Genomic DNA, 18,745 nt, shown 5'->3' with positions numbered 1-18,745 from the left:
AACAAAAATACTAGTATTAAGCAATATGATGAAAAATGACAGTAAAGACATTCATACATTTTTTTTATCTTAAACTTTAATAATTTTCTGCAATATTTCTGTTTTATTTGTATTTTTGATTTAAATAATGCATCCCTGTTAAGAATAAGAAACTTAAAAAAAAAAACGCATAAAAAAAACTTCTGAATGGTAGTTTATACAAACTGAAAATGTTTACGATCCATTAAAAAAGGCAAAAAAGCAGAAATTGAATTGGTCTATCACTGATTTTAGATGGCTGCGCACCAGCCATTTCAAACCCAGCCTCCAGTATTTGGGCCACGCCTCCTAATTTGCATACAGTCCTAAATCCCCAAATGGCTAAATTACCAAATGCACAACCCTAAATACAAAATGCCTTTTGATATGCCTTTAAAATGCCTAAAATACAACCCCACTCCAATATTTGGTATATGTATGTGATTTTCATTATAATTCAGTGTATTTTTTTTTAATAGTTATGAAATAACTTCCATAAACATCCCAAAATATTAACAATTGCCTTTATTACAAATGCTGCATACATTAAACCTAAAGCAACGGAAACACTCGAGATATCACAGTAACCTCACAGTAAATCTTCCATTTTTAGTCAATTTTAAATACAAAAAAGGAACATGTACAAAAGTGCTTACATGGTGCAACTATTGAATTAAAGTTACTTTTAAAAAGAGATAACTGAAATTTTAAAAATTTTACTCAGCCGGAGAAAATAAAAGAGCTACAACAAACAAGGAGAAAATGACCTGCAGCAGAAAATATTCACTCAGTAACATGAGATGCTGTACTCGCATGACTCCGCTGAATAAATAACACTCACTCATTCTCCCAAAACTCTCCCATTTGGCTGGCATAAAAACCCAACATTTTAAATCCATATTAATACAAAACATCAGAAAGTTAGTTATGTTTAATAAAACCGTTCCCTCATATGGCACTTTTTGAGCAGCAATGCATTTTGCTCAATGTTACATCTTAACAGCTTTAATGTTGGTTTAATGTTTAGAATGATTACATTTAATAGGGTTTTAAAAAATAAGTATTTAACACAGAGCACTATTGCTTGCAATTTCTGGCGACTGCTTGCTTGATTTTCAAAAATCGTATTGGCTGCTGTAGGACTGCATGATGTTTGATTCTGAATGCCTGAAGTGCCGAGAAGTCTGGGGGTCTCTGGCGGTGGGCAGCGTTTGGCATAAAGCTGCACTGAGATTTAGCACTAAACACAGTCTGCTCAGCAGCTCAGCTGTGGTTGTCATGCGTTGGTGCCGTTCCGAAAGTAATGCATCATGTGTACTGCAATGGCTCCAGGTTCAGCTTGCCTGAACGGCTGAAGGAGGTGGAGCTAATAACTGTTCTCATGTCCAGCCAGGATGTAGAGGTTACTGAGAGCAGTAGGGTTATCTGTAGGCCGGCTCTCCAAAACAACAACCCTAGAACACACAGATGCCAACAAATATTAACACACAAATACTCTTATCAGAATCAACATGTGGAGATGAGTGTAAAAGTGTAAAAGGGTGGAAGGAAAGCCATGATTATGCAAATATATAGGGGTTGCGTGAGGCTGGTGCAAACGGGAGGCTGGTCGTGTCCCCAATAGCAGGCGACAGATGAACTTACAGCACTATGACACAAGCCTGGCACTGTCAGTGTAAATCAAATATGGAGATCTCAGAGGGAGAGTGAAAAAGAGACAGTATGTCCTAAAGAGGGTCTTGGGGTGGTGCGGGCCCAGGGGCGTCGCACCCGTGGGGGATGTGGGGGTTTTAACACCCACACTTTTCCCGGTGAGAGGGTTCGACACCCGCACATTTTCTGCAGTTTTTCCGCAGTTTTGCACAAACGCCTTACTACAGTCGTTCCTCCGTTTCTCTGACCGCTCTGTGTCTGCGCTCGCCGCGGCTGCCTCCTCCCCCCTCCCTCTCAAACATGACACCGGCTTTGAGTGTGATCGGCTGATGATTGGCTGTTCTGACTTAAGTCCCGCCTCTCTTGGAGTGTTATCGGTCAGCTCGTGCTGAGGAGGCGGGAACTTATGGTTATTTACATCTCCCTTTTCCAGGTACTTTGAATGAGTGTTTATGCTTTAGAGGTTTTTAAATAAGCTTGTTTGGGAATATGTTCTGTTAATCGTTTTGTTGACATGTTGAGTGTTTTCGGTATTATATTTCGTTTTTTAGACTAATGCTAATTGCTATTATTGGGATATTGTTTGCATACCTGTTGAAGAACTATGAAATTAAAGTGTATATTATTTTAATGTTTAAAAACAGTAAATTGTTACATTATTTATACCACCAGAGAAAAAGCTTTGTGTGGGCGTTTTTTTTCCTCCCCTTTTCTGATTTTGCGTTTTTTTCTCCCCTTTTCTGATTTTTTTTTTTTTTTAATGTAGGATTATTTTTTTTTCCCAGCCAAAAAATGCAAGCCGGAAATCCCGCACAGTGCCAGAGAATTTTAAGCCCTGCATTTTGTACCCCTCTGTCAATGTGTTCATCATTTTTATTGTTTATAAACAAACCACATCCATCCCCCACACTTTTGAAAAGCTTGCTACGCCCCTGTGCGGGCCCATTGTGTATGTGGCAATGTATGGTAACACAAATACTTTTTTGTGTTGGCAGGAAACAGTCTGAGCCAGCAGAACAAAACCCTCATCATTTAGCTTTGGTGTTAATCTGACAGACCTAATTTAACCCCGTAAATCATATAAAGCTCAGGTCCCCCCATAAACCTAACCCAGGGCTTCCTTCACTACAGAAACAAAACCAGTAGAGAAACTGTTTTCTCCCTGTTGGCTTTTTTTCCTCCTCATGTCTCTATTTCAGTCCATTGCATGTGCGACAGTAAGAAGGCTACATGCAGAGTTTCTGGGAAGACATGGAGGCAGAGAATATTGTTTCCAGGACACAAAAGAAAGAAAGAGAGACAGAAATGATTCGATCCAGTTCTAACCTGTCTGATCCCAGGAGTCTGAACACTCTGCTTGGATCCGAAATCTCCTGTGTCACCTGCAGACAAGTGGAAAAAAAATTATTTGATAAACAACTATTATTTAAATAAACTAGTTGATTTGTGAGGCTTAGGCCATACAAGGCATAGATGAGTTTCTTCATCAGAACAGATCTGGAAATATTTAGCATTACATAATTTGATCACCAATGGATCCTCTGCAGCGGATTTTGATGAGAGAGAACAACAGGGGATGGGCTTTTTATCAGAGGAAGCATTATTATGAATTAAGAACACTATGGGCTCCAGTATGTTGACAGTTTGAAGTTAAAAATGTCAACGTAGGATTTGTGTGGATTACTAGTAGATTATTGTGATGTTTTTATCAGCTGTTTGGACTCTTATTCTGACGGCACCCATTCACTGCAGAGGATCCATTGGTGAGCAAGTTATGTAATATTAAAATCTCTTTTGAGGGGTGTAGGTGCCGACTCCTTTTCATTGGAGTCAAGAGAGGAGAAAAAACAGCTGAATAATTTAATTCATTACTCATTACTGCCAGCTGGAGCTTTCATCCATCACACCCTGTCATCTATGTCTCACACACACACTCACTATCATATTTCATAAACACTGTGCTTCACCTCCAGAAGACCTTTGGCCCATTAATTGTTACACACTACCAGAGGTGCAGTGGTAAAAAAAGAGGTGGGTAAACTATAAATTCTGGGTGACCACATTGTGGTCACGGTAAGGTGGGCCACTGCCTACCGGTGTACATCTATCCTGATGACATCACTATAGGCTATCATTTGATCTTACTACCAAGGTTATCACTGGTTGATCCCTCATATAGGTCACACAATTACTATTCAATTCCTGCATTAATCTAAGTTCTTGTTAAAGAGACTCAAGAAGGAATAATAAGGTTGAAATCTATAAAGTTTACTAAATGACAAAACAGAGAGAACAATTTGTTTTAAAGAGGAATAGAGAGGGAGGCTTATATCCAGGGGTTCCAATGCGATGCACTTGTATGTAATGATTAGGGATTTTGGATTCTTTTCATAGTCGATTAATCTGTTGAATATTTTCTCAGTTAATTGGTTAGTTATTTGGTCTATAATATGTCAGAAAAATGTGGATCAGTATTTCCCCAAATGCCAAGGAATGGTCCTCAAATGGTCCTCTCGTTTTGTCCACAACTCAAAGATATTCAGTTGACTGTCACAGAGGAGAGAAGACACTATATTCACATTTAACAAGCTGGAATGAAATATTTTTTTTTACTTTTGTCTTTCATATATTTTATCAATGACACAGACAGCTTCATTGCAGAAGGACATCCTTTTGGTCACGTGGTTCACGTGAGATGATTGACAGCTTTACAACCTAATGATATCGCACTGATGTCATAGCTGACGCGAATCAATAAGAGGAGAGTAATCGCTAGCTCTGATAGCTGTTTTAGTTCTTCAGATCGCATAAATCAGTGTAAAATGAATAGAAATGTTATTCTGTATGAAGAAATATTTTACAAACATGTCAAAATTATTATCTCTTCAAATGTGCGCACCATTGGACTATAGCCCTGGCGGATGGTGGATATTGTATGTATAGAACACAAATAAAACGGAGATGAGATGAATGGCTGCTGTATGAGTGATTTCTATTCAAAATAACGAACGTTATTATTATTATTATTATTATTATTATTAATTGCCTGATATCCATTTTTGAATTTTGATGCAGTCTGTTGCGTGTCGTTCATTTTGAATGAATCTTTAATATGACTCAGGACTACCGAGTTGTCTCAGAGAATGATTCATTCATTTTGTCGGATTACACAGCATATGGGTTCTGAATCGACAGGTGAGGTCAGAGTCTTTTATTCTTCATGTCAGTTCAGAGACGGGAAGAGAAAAGATTAGTTTATTTTGCTGAACGAGACTCAAAGATCCGAGTCAGTAAAATGACCCGAACTTCCCACTACTACTGGCAACACCGCAAGCAATTGGTCAACACTGACAAGTTGCAGCGCAATATGAAAGACTTCGTCTTTAACAACAAACAACCTATGAAACTAATAATGAACAATATGGAACTAAAACGACATAAGCTTAATTTAAAATGTCATAGGAACTGTACGCTATTTAGAGGTGGATAAACTCAATTTAGAGGTGGATAAACGCACTTTGGAGGTGGGTAAACGCTATTTCCGAATTTTGGGAGGTGCGTAAACGGCGTTTACGTGTGTTTAGCCTCCACTACATCCCTGCACACTACAAAGCCAAGGAATGTGAAACAAAATCTCACACACATTATACAAATACATACCACCTCTGTCCAAACAAGATGCTTTACCAGTGTTTGTGCTAGCATCACAGGTTTGAATGCATCCACAGATAAATATATATAAATCTATACTAATAATGCAATTATGACAATCTGCGTTTACCTCATTTGATTTGAAATTTTTTCCTTGCATCCCGTGTTTCCAGAAGGCCAGAACACTGTCCTGGAGACACACTGACACACACACATATATATAAGGTTACACACACCCATCAAACACTATACAACAGAACAAAAGCATATCACAGCTGTACGAGTGCAGAAGTCAATCTCTCACCTACGGAGTCGACACAGAAATCGAAGCTCAGTTCAGACGCCAGTTTCTTATTAGACTTAAGCTTTCCCTGCAAGTTCACTATTTTTACGTTCTCTAAACACACACATGAAAAAAGAGAACATTAGAAATTTTTTATATTTTTTGTTTGTAAAATAATGATTATCAGTTTGAATGTTGTTTCACTCACTGTCCAGGCACACGAGTACAGTGTCTCTCTCTAGCTGCGTCACGTGGATGGCATCGACCTGGTTACCTCCTACACCAAGATAAACATTCACACTAACACTTTTAGGTCCATTTGACAGTAATGAAATGCATGGTACAGGATAGTATGAAAGAGCTGAATAAAGTGTGTGTGTTTGAGAGAGCGAGATACCTGAGCCAATCTCAGTGAACCAGGACGAGCAGGAATTGAGGTTGATGGTCTGGAAGCGAACCACCTGTCCCGGCTCTGTGCCCTGACTGACCGCCACACACACCAGAGGATACTCCTGCTCAGGGACCACCAGCATCTCAAACACACGCAGCGGACTGGGCAATGGGAAATCAAAGTGCTGTGAGAGAGAGAGAGAGAGAGAGAAAGAAAGATTTAAAAGCTTCATCATCTAATATGCCATTATGTTTTATTCCGTTGGGATTTCATTCCATTTCCCTTTCTGATTTGCAAATATTGCTTTCTGCATGTCTAACCTTTATAAGCATGAATCTCTGCATAGGTTCGTACCACTGCAGCAAAACAATCCCAGACTGCAAAGCACCGCAGAGATACTTGTAACCGGTGTACGGATTCCGCACTGAAAGAGAGAAAGTGAGCAGATCAAACTCAATCCAAGTGTGTGTGTTTGTATTTGCACAAAAGCGTTTAAAGCTTTACCGATGCAACACTTGTGGCATCCCTTTGTGTCGGGGATCTTGGTGGTGAGAGCAAATCTCCTGTGAAGCACACAACAGTATTGTTATTAACTAAAACAATTAAATATAACTTTCAAAAAAAATAAAATAAATTTGAAATACATTTAAATATTAATACAAGATGAAAAACTTATATTTTAATGGAAATATTAATTAATTTATGTTAAACTGAAAAGTAAAATAGAACTATAAAAAATAATAATAAAAATGACAAGTATATAACCATTGATTAAACTAAAACTAAAAATATAAAAATAAATAAAAACTACTTGAAAATACAAACAAATACTAAGTACATAGATAATACTAAAAGGTTTAACTACTAAGTCAACTAAAACCAAAGTTTTATACTATTAAATGATTTGCTCCAAGCGTAAGGACACTTTTTTTTTTTTAGAAATGGCTAACAACAATTTTTAAAGTCTTTCTTAACTTTATGTTGCTAATACAAGCATGCCAAATATACTGTGAAATGGCAAGAATGGTGTGTGTGTGTGTGTGTGTGTGTGTGTACCTGGGCAGTATCCTGTCAGGGAATCTGTGGGTGTGGAATTGCGTGGCCAGTCCAGGTTTCCTGAGCTGTTCAAACAGCCCAATCAGATTATGGGAATACAACTGAAACGTCTTCCCTTTAAACCAGAGATAACACACATCACACAGGGTATGACTACACACAGAAATTCCAATAAATGACAATTCATATCATTTGTGCTGTTGAGAATGGAAAATGATGCCCCACAGAAATGACTAGTCATTACTCCCTGCACAAAGAAAAGCTCAGTTGTGTAGTTATGCAAGTTGAATCAAAATCAGATTAAGAATGAGGCCAGAAATATGATGTGATATTAGCTGTGTGCATGTGTGCTGTAGAGGACAGAGGTTTAACAGTTTACCTTCTGATTATGGTGATTTAGGCATTAGAAGAGCCAGCAAGCAGTGAAATCAGCCGTGAACGCAGGGGGAAACGGACAGAAAGACAGACAGGGATCATACAGGTACTGCAGAGAATCTCAGAAACAGAAAGACAGAAAAGCCGCTCCCACATCACTCTCACTCACCTGATAATGACATCAGATTATTATTGATTATGTACAGCCATGTGCATCGCCGTGGAAACAACTGAAACATCAAAACGGCAGGTTATGAGTTCGTGGACCTGTCATCTATGCAAGGTCAAGGGTAAAGGTGGAAGGTCAGAGGTTGGGCTGTACCTGCTCCATGGTGGCTTCATGTAGCTCATTCAGGTTCAGAGTGTAGATACCGTCTTCAGTGCCAAATATCAGATACTGGTCTAAAAAACAAACAAACACATATTCCAATACTAAGCAGCAAAACTGCTTTCAAAACGAATTATATCAAGAATCAGCATAGGAGCAGCATATGAGCATTTTAGAAGGATTTCTGAAGGATCACGTGACTCTGAAGACTGGAGTAATAATGCTGAAAATTCAGCTTTGCATCACAGGAATAAATTAGATAATAAAACACATTAAAACACAAAATAGTTATTTTACATTTTAGTGAGATTTTGAAAGCCTTGGTGAGGATTTGAGACTTACACTATACATAGAGAAGCCCCCAAAAATGCTATACATTTTTTATTTTATTTACTTAAACAAAATAGTCTAAAATGTTATATCAGACAGACATTTATCGGTTATTGGCACTTTACCTTTAGTATCCGGGTGAATCCATGAAGTGGCACAGTTAATTTTAAGAGGACAACCATCAAAAACCTTTGAGAAACAAGCTCCCATCTGCAGACATGCAGAGAGGTAATATGTGAGCTTATGACTGTTATAAAATACAGAATTAAAATAAATGACTGAGCAAATAGCCATTGAATAGTGAGATATTAGCATTTAATCAGCATAAGTGATGCGTGATGTCACTCACCAGGACTTTGGGAGTGGGCGGCAGGCCGTTAATAGCAGATTTCTATAAAAACAGAACAGAAATATTAGTAGAGACCAACGTTCTTTTCCTGCATCACACTCGTCTCAGCAAGACATATATCCACACACACTTACAGGAAAATCTTTTCTCTCTTTCCTCTGTGGACGACCGGGAGGTGATTTTGAAACATCTCCATTTAAACTTCCGTCTGAATCTTCCTCTACGACGAGAGAAATTTGATCCAATTTGATAATTAATTAAGACTCTCTGGAAATGTGTCATTCTGATCAAGTCGGGTTAAAATTCAGTGGTCAAACATTGTTCAATATTTGCACCACATCAGAATAATAGAATGATTTCTGAAGGATCATATGACACTGAAGACTGGAGTAATGATGCTGAAAATGAAGCTTTGCCATCACAGGAATAAATCACATTTTAAAATTATATTGTAAGTGTATTATATTTAAATCCATTATTTAAACTGTATTATTTCACAATATTATGGTTTTTATTGTATTTTTAAGAGACTTTTGAACAGTAGCATCATTTACTTATTCAATATACTCTCCAAGACATCTACATGAGAGTGATACATGGACAGTAGGGGTGTATAAACATGATTTGGAGAATGAGAGTGTGTGTGTGTATTACCATGGTCTGCGGTGTGTGTGAGCAGTCCCGGGCTGCTGACGCTCACAGACATGTATTCTGAGTGGGATTGATCGGTGTTACTTCCTCTCTCAGGTGTGCTCTGTCTCCGAGCCACTGGTACAGGTCCGTTATCAGAGCCCGGGAGCCTCCGCACCGTCTGACAGCCATCGCTCAAAGCAAACTCTTCCGATTCACTGCTCAACCGAGGCTGAGAAGGCTGAGAAGAATAAGAGTTTCAAAAAACACACCGATAAAAATGTATTATAGAGATGTACACTTACACACAAACTGACAGTTACCTTAGGAGGAAGCGGTGGAGGTCTTCCCTGTTTAAGAGTTGAACTGAGAAGGAGGGAGATGAAACGGAGAGAAAAAATAGATCAAATGACTTAATTGGTCTTTGCTTGCGATTCATTTAGCAGTTTTCTCAGCACATCTTTTTTCAGTCCTGTATCATTTACAGAATATGATACTTTACAGCCCCAACTGAGCAAGACCAAGAAGAATATAAAGTCTTTAAGATAATACTTAATGTGTAAGAGTGCCACACTTACAGATCAACATCCTCAAAAGCATCTTCTAATGGAGCCAAATGCCCTCTTTCAGAGACAGAGAGGGAGAAATGGACAGAGAGAGAAAATATTCATGAACTTATTAGTTCACAGTTAAAGGAATGGATGAGTATCACATTTCTTTTACCAAACGTGATATTGTGTTCATTTTACCAGTTATAAAGCAATTATTTAGTACTAAAAGCCATTTTTGGCTCTAGGTGAGAGTTCATTTTAAACCCTGTGTTGAAGTCTCCATGGATCTGTTAAATAACAGCTACACAAACCAGTTCTTTACCGTATAAACAACTCCTCCTCAACGCTCTTCAGAAGACTCCTTCAGTGGAGGAGTGCACAAAAGGAAACAAGTAAAGGAAAATGGGGAAAAGAAAGAACACAGAACAGTCAAAGTGGAGGGAATGCAGGCAGGTCTCATGTGAGAAAGAAGGAAGTGCGTAGAATTGTGGGGACGTCAGAAAAATGTTGCAGACAGAACTGGGAAATGACTGCTTGTGGCGTTTTTTCATGCGGGTTGGCAGTAGCGGGAATGAAATCATTCACAGTCACAATGAAATCTTTTAATGATTACCTGGAGGTGATGGGGCTCTCTGTAAACGGGCTCCAGGGGGATGAGAAAACATTGTCTTTCGTCACATCCTGCAAAGAAAGAACCATATATACACACACTCTCATTGCATACCTGATCTGGGCAAACAGACAATATACCCATGCAGATATTTGCATGGAAAATGTTTGGTTTTAAGCTTATCAAACAATGAACTGCAAGTTTATTCTGTAGTGTGTGTGTGTGTGTTTAATATTAGTTATGTATTGACTATCTGGACTATGTAATGCTTCTCTCACCATCTCAGCACTTGCTTCAGTCTCCTTCGTCATCGGCTTCTTAAACTGAATCTGATCAACTGAAAAACAGTGACGAAAGTAGACTTATTACTGCACTTATTAACCTAGCATGCCACTGACAAGACAAAAACATTTCACCATCAATTATGTGCACGCAATATTTTTGACATTTGGTTCAACAATACTGGAATTATTTGCTTGTAAAAAAAAAAAAAAATGGCTTCAAAGTTCAAGCTGAAATCTAAACATGTAATACCACATCTCCAACCCCAGGGGGCTCTATCTGAACTAATGGTAACACTTCACAACAAGTTATTAACTAACATGAACTAACAATGACCAATACATATTTTACAGTATTTGTTAATCTTTGTTAATGTTAGGTAATAAAAGTACAGTTTTTCATTGTTCATGTCAGTTCACAGTGCATCAACCAATCTTAACAAATACAACTTTCATCTTTAATAATGAATTTGTAAATGTTGGAACTAACATTAAAATCAATAAATGCTGCAGAAGTGTTGTTTATGCTTAGTTCATGTTAACTAATACATTTAACTACTATTAACTAATGAACCTTATTGTAAAGTGTTACTGAATTAATAATAAAAGCTAAAACTCTTCAAGAGAAGAGTAAGACCAAGAGATTTCACTTATAATGAATATGGTCTGGTGTTTGTGGTGGTACATTACTTTCATAAATAAAGGTCAAACACATGTTCACTTAGCTATCTAAACAAGGACATATGATAGACTTCTGTAAGCCTCTAACCATAAAAGAAACATTTCAATTTTTGAAATAACAAACAAACACATTTTTTAAAATGAGGACATCCCTGAATGTCCCCAGTGTAAGGTTGTTTCAAATTTAACTCACTTTTAGGGTAGCTATCTATACAAATTATAGAAGAGCATGTATTCTATCTTAAATCTTAAACTATCACAAATTCGGTTACACAAGAGCTGTGACCAGAGACACCAGACTCCTCAGGCTACTCTGTTTTGGATTCCAAGGAGTAGCTTTTAATAAAGATAATAAGATGACCAGTATTATATATTGAAATATAAGATTTTTCCAGCCAAGAACTAATTAGAGCACACAAAATAAGTGCTGTCAACCAGTGGAACTGTTTTGGGCTTCAGTGGGGATAGGAAAGACAGTACATAATCATGCTCAGGCCTGTGATTGACGTACAGTTGATCTGTGACTTGGTTTTTTCAGCACGAGAGCTCCTGCTGTGGGTTGAGCGGATGGTGTGACGCTCAGCAAGTGGCTGCAACCAGAGAAAGAATCATAGTAAAAATGTGTTGTACAAAACACAATCGTTTGCACACGTTTACCATTTCAAAAGTCAAGTGCACTCACACTCATACACTAAAACTGAAACACACCAATACACAGAGTAGGCTCACAGACATACATACTAACTTGCCATCTCTCTTGTACATGCGCACATGCACACACATACACACAAAAGACACATGGGTTACCTCAAGGTCATCTTCATCTCCCTGGCTGAAGTGAGACTGATGATTATCTGGGTTGTTCATCTTATCGAGTAGCTCTAAAGCTAACCGTCGAGTCAAACCTGTCTGAGCCACAAATAAGTACTGCATGCAAACACAGAGACAAGTACAAGTGGCTGCTTGTGAAGTGGCCCATGTAACATTCAGACAAAAATAACAGAATAGAGGAACGTAAATCAAGTAAATAATTAATATTGACTGAATGAACACAGGTGCATTTTTCATTAAAGAACTGTACTGTGTGGAATCAGAAACATAAACATGGAGACTGAGAAGGAAATGTTTACCGAGAGCAGCTTCTCAGCTGATGGTCTCCTCTTAGGGTTTTTTGTGAGGGAAATTTTTACAAAATTGTGGAAGGCTGTAGACCTGCAGAAAAGCAAGACCATTAAGACAGAACGGGAGAGAGACAGGGATTGAAGATTGTATCTGTTAAATACTCATTCGGAGCACATAGTATAATTCTCTATAACTAAATTATACAAACAGCCCAGAGAGACTCACCATCTGGTCTTGTCTTTTAACTTGGGTGGCTGGAAGTTGCTTTTAGACATCAGAAATAAAGCCCTGCACATACACCAAAAAAAAAAGTAAGAAAGGAGGAGCTCACATAAAGATACAAATCAGAGTAAACATGTGAGGATTTGGTGGTAGTCCAGTGGTTAATTATAATTGCTTCAAACATTTTTGCACATAATTAAGTTATTAGGATTCATAACCACTTTGGGCCTGGAGCACATTTCTTGGTTAAAAACATGTCTGCTCATTGATAACAAGTGTGTATGTGTGTGTGTGTGTGTGTGTGTACCTCATGGGATGAAGGTCAAACATGGGAGGTTGTAGTTCTGCCAGTTCTATGGATGTGATTCCAACAGCCCAGATATCACACAGATGGTTATAACCTCCATTCTTCTCCACTGCCGCCACCTCTGGAGCCATCCTATAAACACAAACACAGAGCAGACGAGACTTTAAAATCCACAAACACTACTGTTCAAATGGTTTTTCTTTTTAAAAGAAATCAGTGCCTTTATTCAGCAAGGACAGGTTACAATCTGGATAATAATCAGAAATGTTTCTTGAGCACCTAATTAGCATCTTAGAATGATCACGTGACACCGTCAATCACAGGAAAAACTAGAAAACAGGATTTTAATTGCAATAATATTTCACAATATTTCTGTTTTTAACTTTAGTTTTGATGCCAACCCCTCAGAGGATCTCAGATAATGTTAACCCTGAAGCAACACACAGAACTACCAAATATTACTACTAAGTGTGATTACATCATATATACATAATATATCATATATACATAATATTTTGTATACATTTAGCAGACGCTTTTATCCAAAGTGACTTAGTTTATTCAGGCTAAAATTTTTTACCCAAAATGCATTCCCTGGGAATTGAACCCACAACTGCAATGCTCTACCACTGAGCCACAGGAACACTGTTTTTCAAGAACGCATAATTGCTGTTAATAGTATTCATCGTCTGTTTGACTACGTCTTTTATTAAATTTTCTGAAAATTTCTGCCATATGCACATAAACTGACAGTCACCACTGATAAGCTACAACTAAATATTGTAGAAACTTAATTTTCTGTAAAGTTGCTTGCAATGATTTGTATTGTAAAAAGCGCTATACAAATAAACATGAATTGAACTGAATCCAATAAATGCAGCCTTGGTGAGCCTAAGACGCTTCTTTCGATCACAACTTCAGGTCTGATAATTTGCTCAATTTTTACAGAATTTTATTGAGTTGGGGAAAACGTTTCTAGAATAATAGCAAAGCGACTGGTTCTGCCCATGTGCTCAGTTATCAAAGCTCATCATGAACAGAAATACACACAAAGTCTGATTAAGTCACAAAATGCTATTAAACTCTCCTGTTTATTGAAAGTTGTAAAGCTGCATTCTTGTCTCGTGAGCTGAACTTCACATGCACTTTGCATGTCTAGCCTCGTCTAGCCGACAGTAGGTCATAGTTCACAGAAATCTACTGACATGTTTCTTTGTTATTTTGGAAGTCATTCAGCGTTTGGTCATTTTACTGTTTGAACTGCACGTCTGCTGTTCTTATGGTAGACTTCTATTTTATAATGTGGATTATTAGATTCTACAGACGTTCACAGAGTCTTAGACATTTTATTATGATGTTTTTCCATTTTTTTCCCCTGTTGTAATACCTTTTCAGACTTTTCAAATGTACATAGAGCTCAATCATCACAGAACAGGTCTTACCAGTAGGGCGTCCCAATGAAGGATTTCCTTTTTGCCATGGTGGCCGTTATTTTAGCAGCGACTCCAAAGTCAGCTGTAAAACAGGAAGATTTTTTTAACATTCAAATTCAATGGCACACAAACACACACCCTGCAATTATTGTGTGACCATCTCACCTAATTTGACATCTCCATTGTCAGTGAGCAGAATATTCGCCCCCTATTGCACAATGAGTTGAAAGTTATTAACTAGAAGTTAGAAAGATAGTTTGAAACAGGTAGAACACCAATATAATGAATAGATATAATTATTATGAAGCAGTATTACCTTGATATCTCTGTGCATCTTCCCTTTTGAGTGCAGATAAGCCAGACCCTACACACACACAAATCATCTCAAGATGTTTAAAGGTTTAATATAATAATACATAAAGTCTCTACAGCATTAGACCATGTGGAGGATCTGAACCATGTTTGAAGGACCTTACCTGTAATGTCTCTCTGCACACATAGGCGATCTGAAGTTCAGAGAGTGGACCTGTAACTGCACGTCAACAAACACACACATATTTAGCAGTGTCATACGGGATAAAAAAAATGGAGGGTGTATATTTTCAAAACACAACCAGTTTACCATGGTAAATGTCTTGTAAGGATCCTCCACCGCAGTATTCCATACAAATCCACAATTTCTCACGGCTAGAGAGAGACAGAGAGAAATATATATATATAAATATATAAATATATATATATATATATATATATATATATATATATATATATATATATATATATATATATATATATATATATATATATATTTAAGCTTAAATGTGTTGTATTTAAATACATCTTTAATCTTTTAAATATCTGAAATCTGATAAAATGTAGAGATCTAAAATTCCAGTTATTTGTTACCAGAGGTAGCTGCCAAAGTAAGCCACAATGTTGTGATGGGCGCATTCCTTCACCATAAAAATCTCCTGCTGGATGATTGAGAAATCATCACCTAAAAGATAGAGGAATTAATATATGAGAGCTGTATAAATTAAACAGTGAAAATAAAGTGCTTGAATTAGATATAGACAGCATATCGGAACTCATGTCAGTTTCATTTACTTCTTCTGAGTGGATTTTTACTCCTAAGCTGGCACTCATTCACTCTTTGATCTCTTTACCCTCCTCATCTCTAATGCTAAATAAAGCCTGTAAGTGTGATGGGTTTCCCCGTTTCTTCCAGTAATACAGATAATTAGCTTAGCTTCCTGCTGAATCTGTGTTAATACCAACACACGTAATGACAACACTAAGGTGGTCTCTTCAAGAATGAAGGCATCTAAAAATGTGTCTTTTGAAGGCATCTTAAGTGTAATATTTATGAACGACATATTTGCCTGATGTGTTATTATTCTCATTATTATTGCTGGTTTCAGATGGAGTGTGAATATCTGACGATGCTCAATGCTTTTAAATAATTCCTGAGAAACAGTGAAATGATACAATGGAGGCGGCAGATATAGGGCCCTGTGAAATCAGTTTTCACAATTATTTTTTTTTTTTAGAAATTCTGTTTTTTTTTCAATTTCTTTCTTTTTTTTTAATGGATTCCATTTCCTTTTTCTTCTTTTTCTGGACTATTTTTAAAGCTTAAATTACTTTTATCAATCAAAAAAAAAAAAAAAAAGTGTCTAATGTCTAATTAATTAAAATCATGAAACTTACAATTTAAACATCAATTAAACAATTTAACATCAATTTATTAAAAGTTTAACAAAAACGACATGTCTAAGGCCATATGAATTTTTTTTCACCTTCTGTTTTATTGTTACCAAATTCTATTTATGCATGTCTAATTATTTTAATGCATAAAAACAATTTAATTTATTACAATTTATTTTTACAATTGCCTATTAAATATTTTATTTTCCCCTCTCAAATTCTGTTTTGCATTTAATTATTTTTCTGGTTATCAAATGAAGGCATAAAACATAAAAAAACAAAAACAAAATAGTATTAACATTAAACCATGAAAGAAATATTGTTTAATCATTAGTATTTATATAAAATAAAGTTTTAATAATTTTAGTAATAGTAGTAGTAGTAGTATTTACATTCTACTGAAGAACAACAGTAATATATTTCAGGCACAATAATTTCTTCAAGTTAAACCAAACTTTTATTTTGATAGGTTGCCATGAACAAATCACAAATTAAAAAAAAAACTAGCATCACTCTCTATGACCGATGTATGTTTATACTGTATGACACACACACACACACACACACACACACACACATACATACATACATACATATATATATACAGTGTTGGGTATAGTTACTTTGGAAAGTAGTTAGTTAGGTTACAACGTTACTAGGGCTGCAACTAACGATTATTTTGATAATCGATTAATCTGTCGATTATTTTTACGATTAATCGATTAATCGGTTTATGTACTTATATTTTAGTTTTTTCCATTTTTCCCCCAAGTAAATTATTAATAAAGGGTCTTTATCATTCAGCATAGATTTTTAAGAGATTTTAACCATTTTGCATTGTCATATCCTCATCAAAAATATACCTGGAGTTGTTTTATTATGTTAGTAATCATTTGTCGAACTCTTCTGCAATCAAAACACTGATCCATACTCTAGCAAAATTCACAAGGAGATTTCAAATATTGTTTTCACCATGGCAGTCCTTAGAGCTCCTAAAGTAGTTTAACATCCCAAACAAAGCTTAAGGAATCTTTGAGAACCTATTTTCACGAAGTATAAGGATAAAACAGAATAAAATTGCAGTGCATTGTATTTTATTATTTACTGGGAAAAAGCTTTATAGCTTATGCTGTGAAATTGTAAACAATCCTTCGAAAAAAAGTGCCAATGGCATGAAACCTGAATGGAACTCAGAATTTAAAATAAAATCCATCAGAAGGTTGTCCAGAAAAAAAAAAGGGACACACACAAAAAACCTGCTGTGTGAAAAAGAGCATTGAATACTTAGTAAAGAAGTGCATTTTAAATATACTCAAACATTTACCTCTCTCATTCAGTCATAATTAGGCTGCAAGTCTGAATTATGAACTGGTAAACGACAAACTGATCACATGACATGTTTGTAAAGCTTTAAATGTTAACTGTTAAAAAGCAATGTAATCAGCTTTTACGACTAAACATTTGCAAACAACCTTGTACTGGAGAATCTGCACAAATAAAATTCTTAGGGGCCGTTCACATATCGCACCTAAAAACGCGTGGAAAACGCTAGTCGCGCCGCTTTCTCCTTCTTTCCAAAGCGCTCGGGCAGAAGCGCCCCTGAGGCGTCTGCCTTTGCTAAGCAACCATGACGTGCTCTCTCCATGACATGCCCTCTCCATGAAGACCCGGAAATTTCAGCAAAGGATAAATGGATGCGGTGTGGACGCGCCTGGAAAAACGGGCGCATCGCACCGCGTGCGTGTCGCGACCGCGTCGCTTCCATTATGAGAGTGCATACTGCGCGCCTACATAGGAAATAACGAACTTGAGCACGCAAAAGACACGATTATGTGAACGGCCCCTTAAACAGTTCAGTAGTGCAGAGTTTACAGGTTACTCTTCATTTTAAAGGCTCAAAGTAAAGTACTCCCACTTCCCGCTGAATGCTGCAGAGACGCTGTTCGGGAAGCACGTGACATAAAACGAGGCCAGCTATTGGCTATTCGCTTCTTCACCTGCTGTACTGGCTGAGTAAAACCTCCGGTGGCTCATTACTGCCACACTTTGGTCACCGCAGATTTGAAGTATGCACGAAATGAGCCGCTTATGGCAAATAAAATTTATTTAGCGACGAATCGATTACTAAATTAGTTGACAACTATTTTAATAATCGATTTTAATCGATTAAATCGATTCGTTGTTTCAGCTCTAAACGTTACCATCAATTAAAAGTAATCAGTTATGATACAGCGTTACCTATTCATAAAAGTAACGCGTTAGAGTACTCATGCGTTACCAAAAATTAAAAGCCGTTTGCAGCGGCTCACACATGACAGACACAGCCCCCGGCCCCTTTAAATGCACCTAGAAGTCGTGACTCCCGACAATGAATAACGTCAGTCATCCGACTAAATTAACACTGCAGGATAACAATAACAGGAAAGACAGTCAGCAATCGGCTATTCCACATGGCGTTTTATTTATTTATTTATTATCACAGAACATATTATTAATCAAAATTCGCACCTAACGTTACCCAGCCGAGTAGCCTAGGCTACTGTATATTATGAGCACCACAAGATAACTCCTGATTTTTCTTTAACTTTAAATAATGCAGTTATCAAAGTACAAGTATGCTTACTTGTAAACACAACCTTAAACAGGCTTGCAGATTTAAATCCATTTAGAAATGATGAACAACCAGCCAGCCAACGATCTAACAGAAATTAACAGCTGCCTGTCAAACAAAAATGATAACAAACCGAATTAAATCCTTCACTGCCAC

General features: G+C 36.9%; 1 protein-coding gene across 3 annotated transcripts in view; it reads right to left on the bottom strand.

The window, feature by feature from the left end:
• Positions 1 to 528: 528 nt before the first annotated feature.
• LOC113112474 (mitogen-activated protein kinase kinase kinase kinase 5-like) overlaps positions 529 to 18,745 on the bottom strand; it is a 34,205-nt gene continuing 15,988 nt past the window's right edge. Inside the window, exons 4-33 of one of the 3 annotated variants that reach the window (XM_026278078.1) lie at positions 15,178 to 15,268; positions 14,894 to 14,958; positions 14,748 to 14,803; positions 14,588 to 14,635; positions 14,437 to 14,479; positions 14,281 to 14,353; positions 12,839 to 12,970; positions 12,535 to 12,597; positions 12,318 to 12,399; positions 11,995 to 12,114; positions 11,699 to 11,777; positions 10,504 to 10,562; positions 10,229 to 10,296; positions 9,643 to 9,687; positions 9,388 to 9,430; positions 9,089 to 9,305; positions 8,569 to 8,654; positions 8,435 to 8,476; positions 8,211 to 8,295; positions 7,750 to 7,829; positions 7,597 to 7,657; positions 7,053 to 7,170; positions 6,501 to 6,559; positions 6,317 to 6,420; positions 6,003 to 6,180; positions 5,814 to 5,882; positions 5,627 to 5,719; positions 5,453 to 5,523; positions 2,998 to 3,053; positions 529 to 1,472 (exon numbers count right to left, since the gene is read on the bottom strand). In XM_026278078.1, coding sequence (XP_026133863.1) covers positions 1,385 to 1,472; positions 2,998 to 3,053; positions 5,453 to 5,523; positions 5,627 to 5,719; positions 5,814 to 5,882; positions 6,003 to 6,180; positions 6,317 to 6,420; positions 6,501 to 6,559; positions 7,053 to 7,170; positions 7,597 to 7,657; positions 7,750 to 7,829; positions 8,211 to 8,295; positions 8,435 to 8,476; positions 8,569 to 8,654; positions 9,089 to 9,305; positions 9,388 to 9,430; positions 9,643 to 9,687; positions 10,229 to 10,296; positions 10,504 to 10,562; positions 11,699 to 11,777; positions 11,995 to 12,114; positions 12,318 to 12,399; positions 12,535 to 12,597; positions 12,839 to 12,970; positions 14,281 to 14,353; positions 14,437 to 14,479; positions 14,588 to 14,635; positions 14,748 to 14,803; positions 14,894 to 14,958; positions 15,178 to 15,268 — 2,474 coding nt within the window. In that variant the 3' untranslated portion in view covers positions 529 to 1,384. The remainder of the gene's footprint in view (positions 1,473 to 2,997; positions 3,054 to 5,452; positions 5,524 to 5,626; positions 5,720 to 5,813; positions 5,883 to 6,002; positions 6,181 to 6,316; positions 6,421 to 6,500; positions 6,560 to 7,052; positions 7,171 to 7,596; positions 7,658 to 7,749; positions 7,830 to 8,210; positions 8,296 to 8,434; positions 8,477 to 8,568; positions 8,655 to 9,088; positions 9,306 to 9,387; positions 9,431 to 9,642; positions 9,688 to 10,228; positions 10,297 to 10,503; positions 10,563 to 11,698; positions 11,778 to 11,994; positions 12,115 to 12,317; positions 12,400 to 12,534; positions 12,598 to 12,838; positions 12,971 to 14,280; positions 14,354 to 14,436; positions 14,480 to 14,587; positions 14,636 to 14,747; positions 14,804 to 14,893; positions 14,959 to 15,177; positions 15,269 to 18,745) is intronic. The other 2 variants (XM_026278079.1, XM_026278080.1) reach the window with 2 other exon arrangements.

This window comes from Carassius auratus, chromosome 13 (genome assembly GCF_003368295.1).
Source record: "Carassius auratus strain Wakin chromosome 13, ASM336829v1, whole genome shotgun sequence".
In the NCBI taxonomy this organism is placed as follows: domain Eukaryota; kingdom Metazoa; phylum Chordata; class Actinopteri; order Cypriniformes; family Cyprinidae; genus Carassius; species Carassius auratus.
The sequence above is the reverse complement of the archived record's forward strand: the minus strand, read 5'-3'. Positions and strand labels throughout refer to the sequence as shown.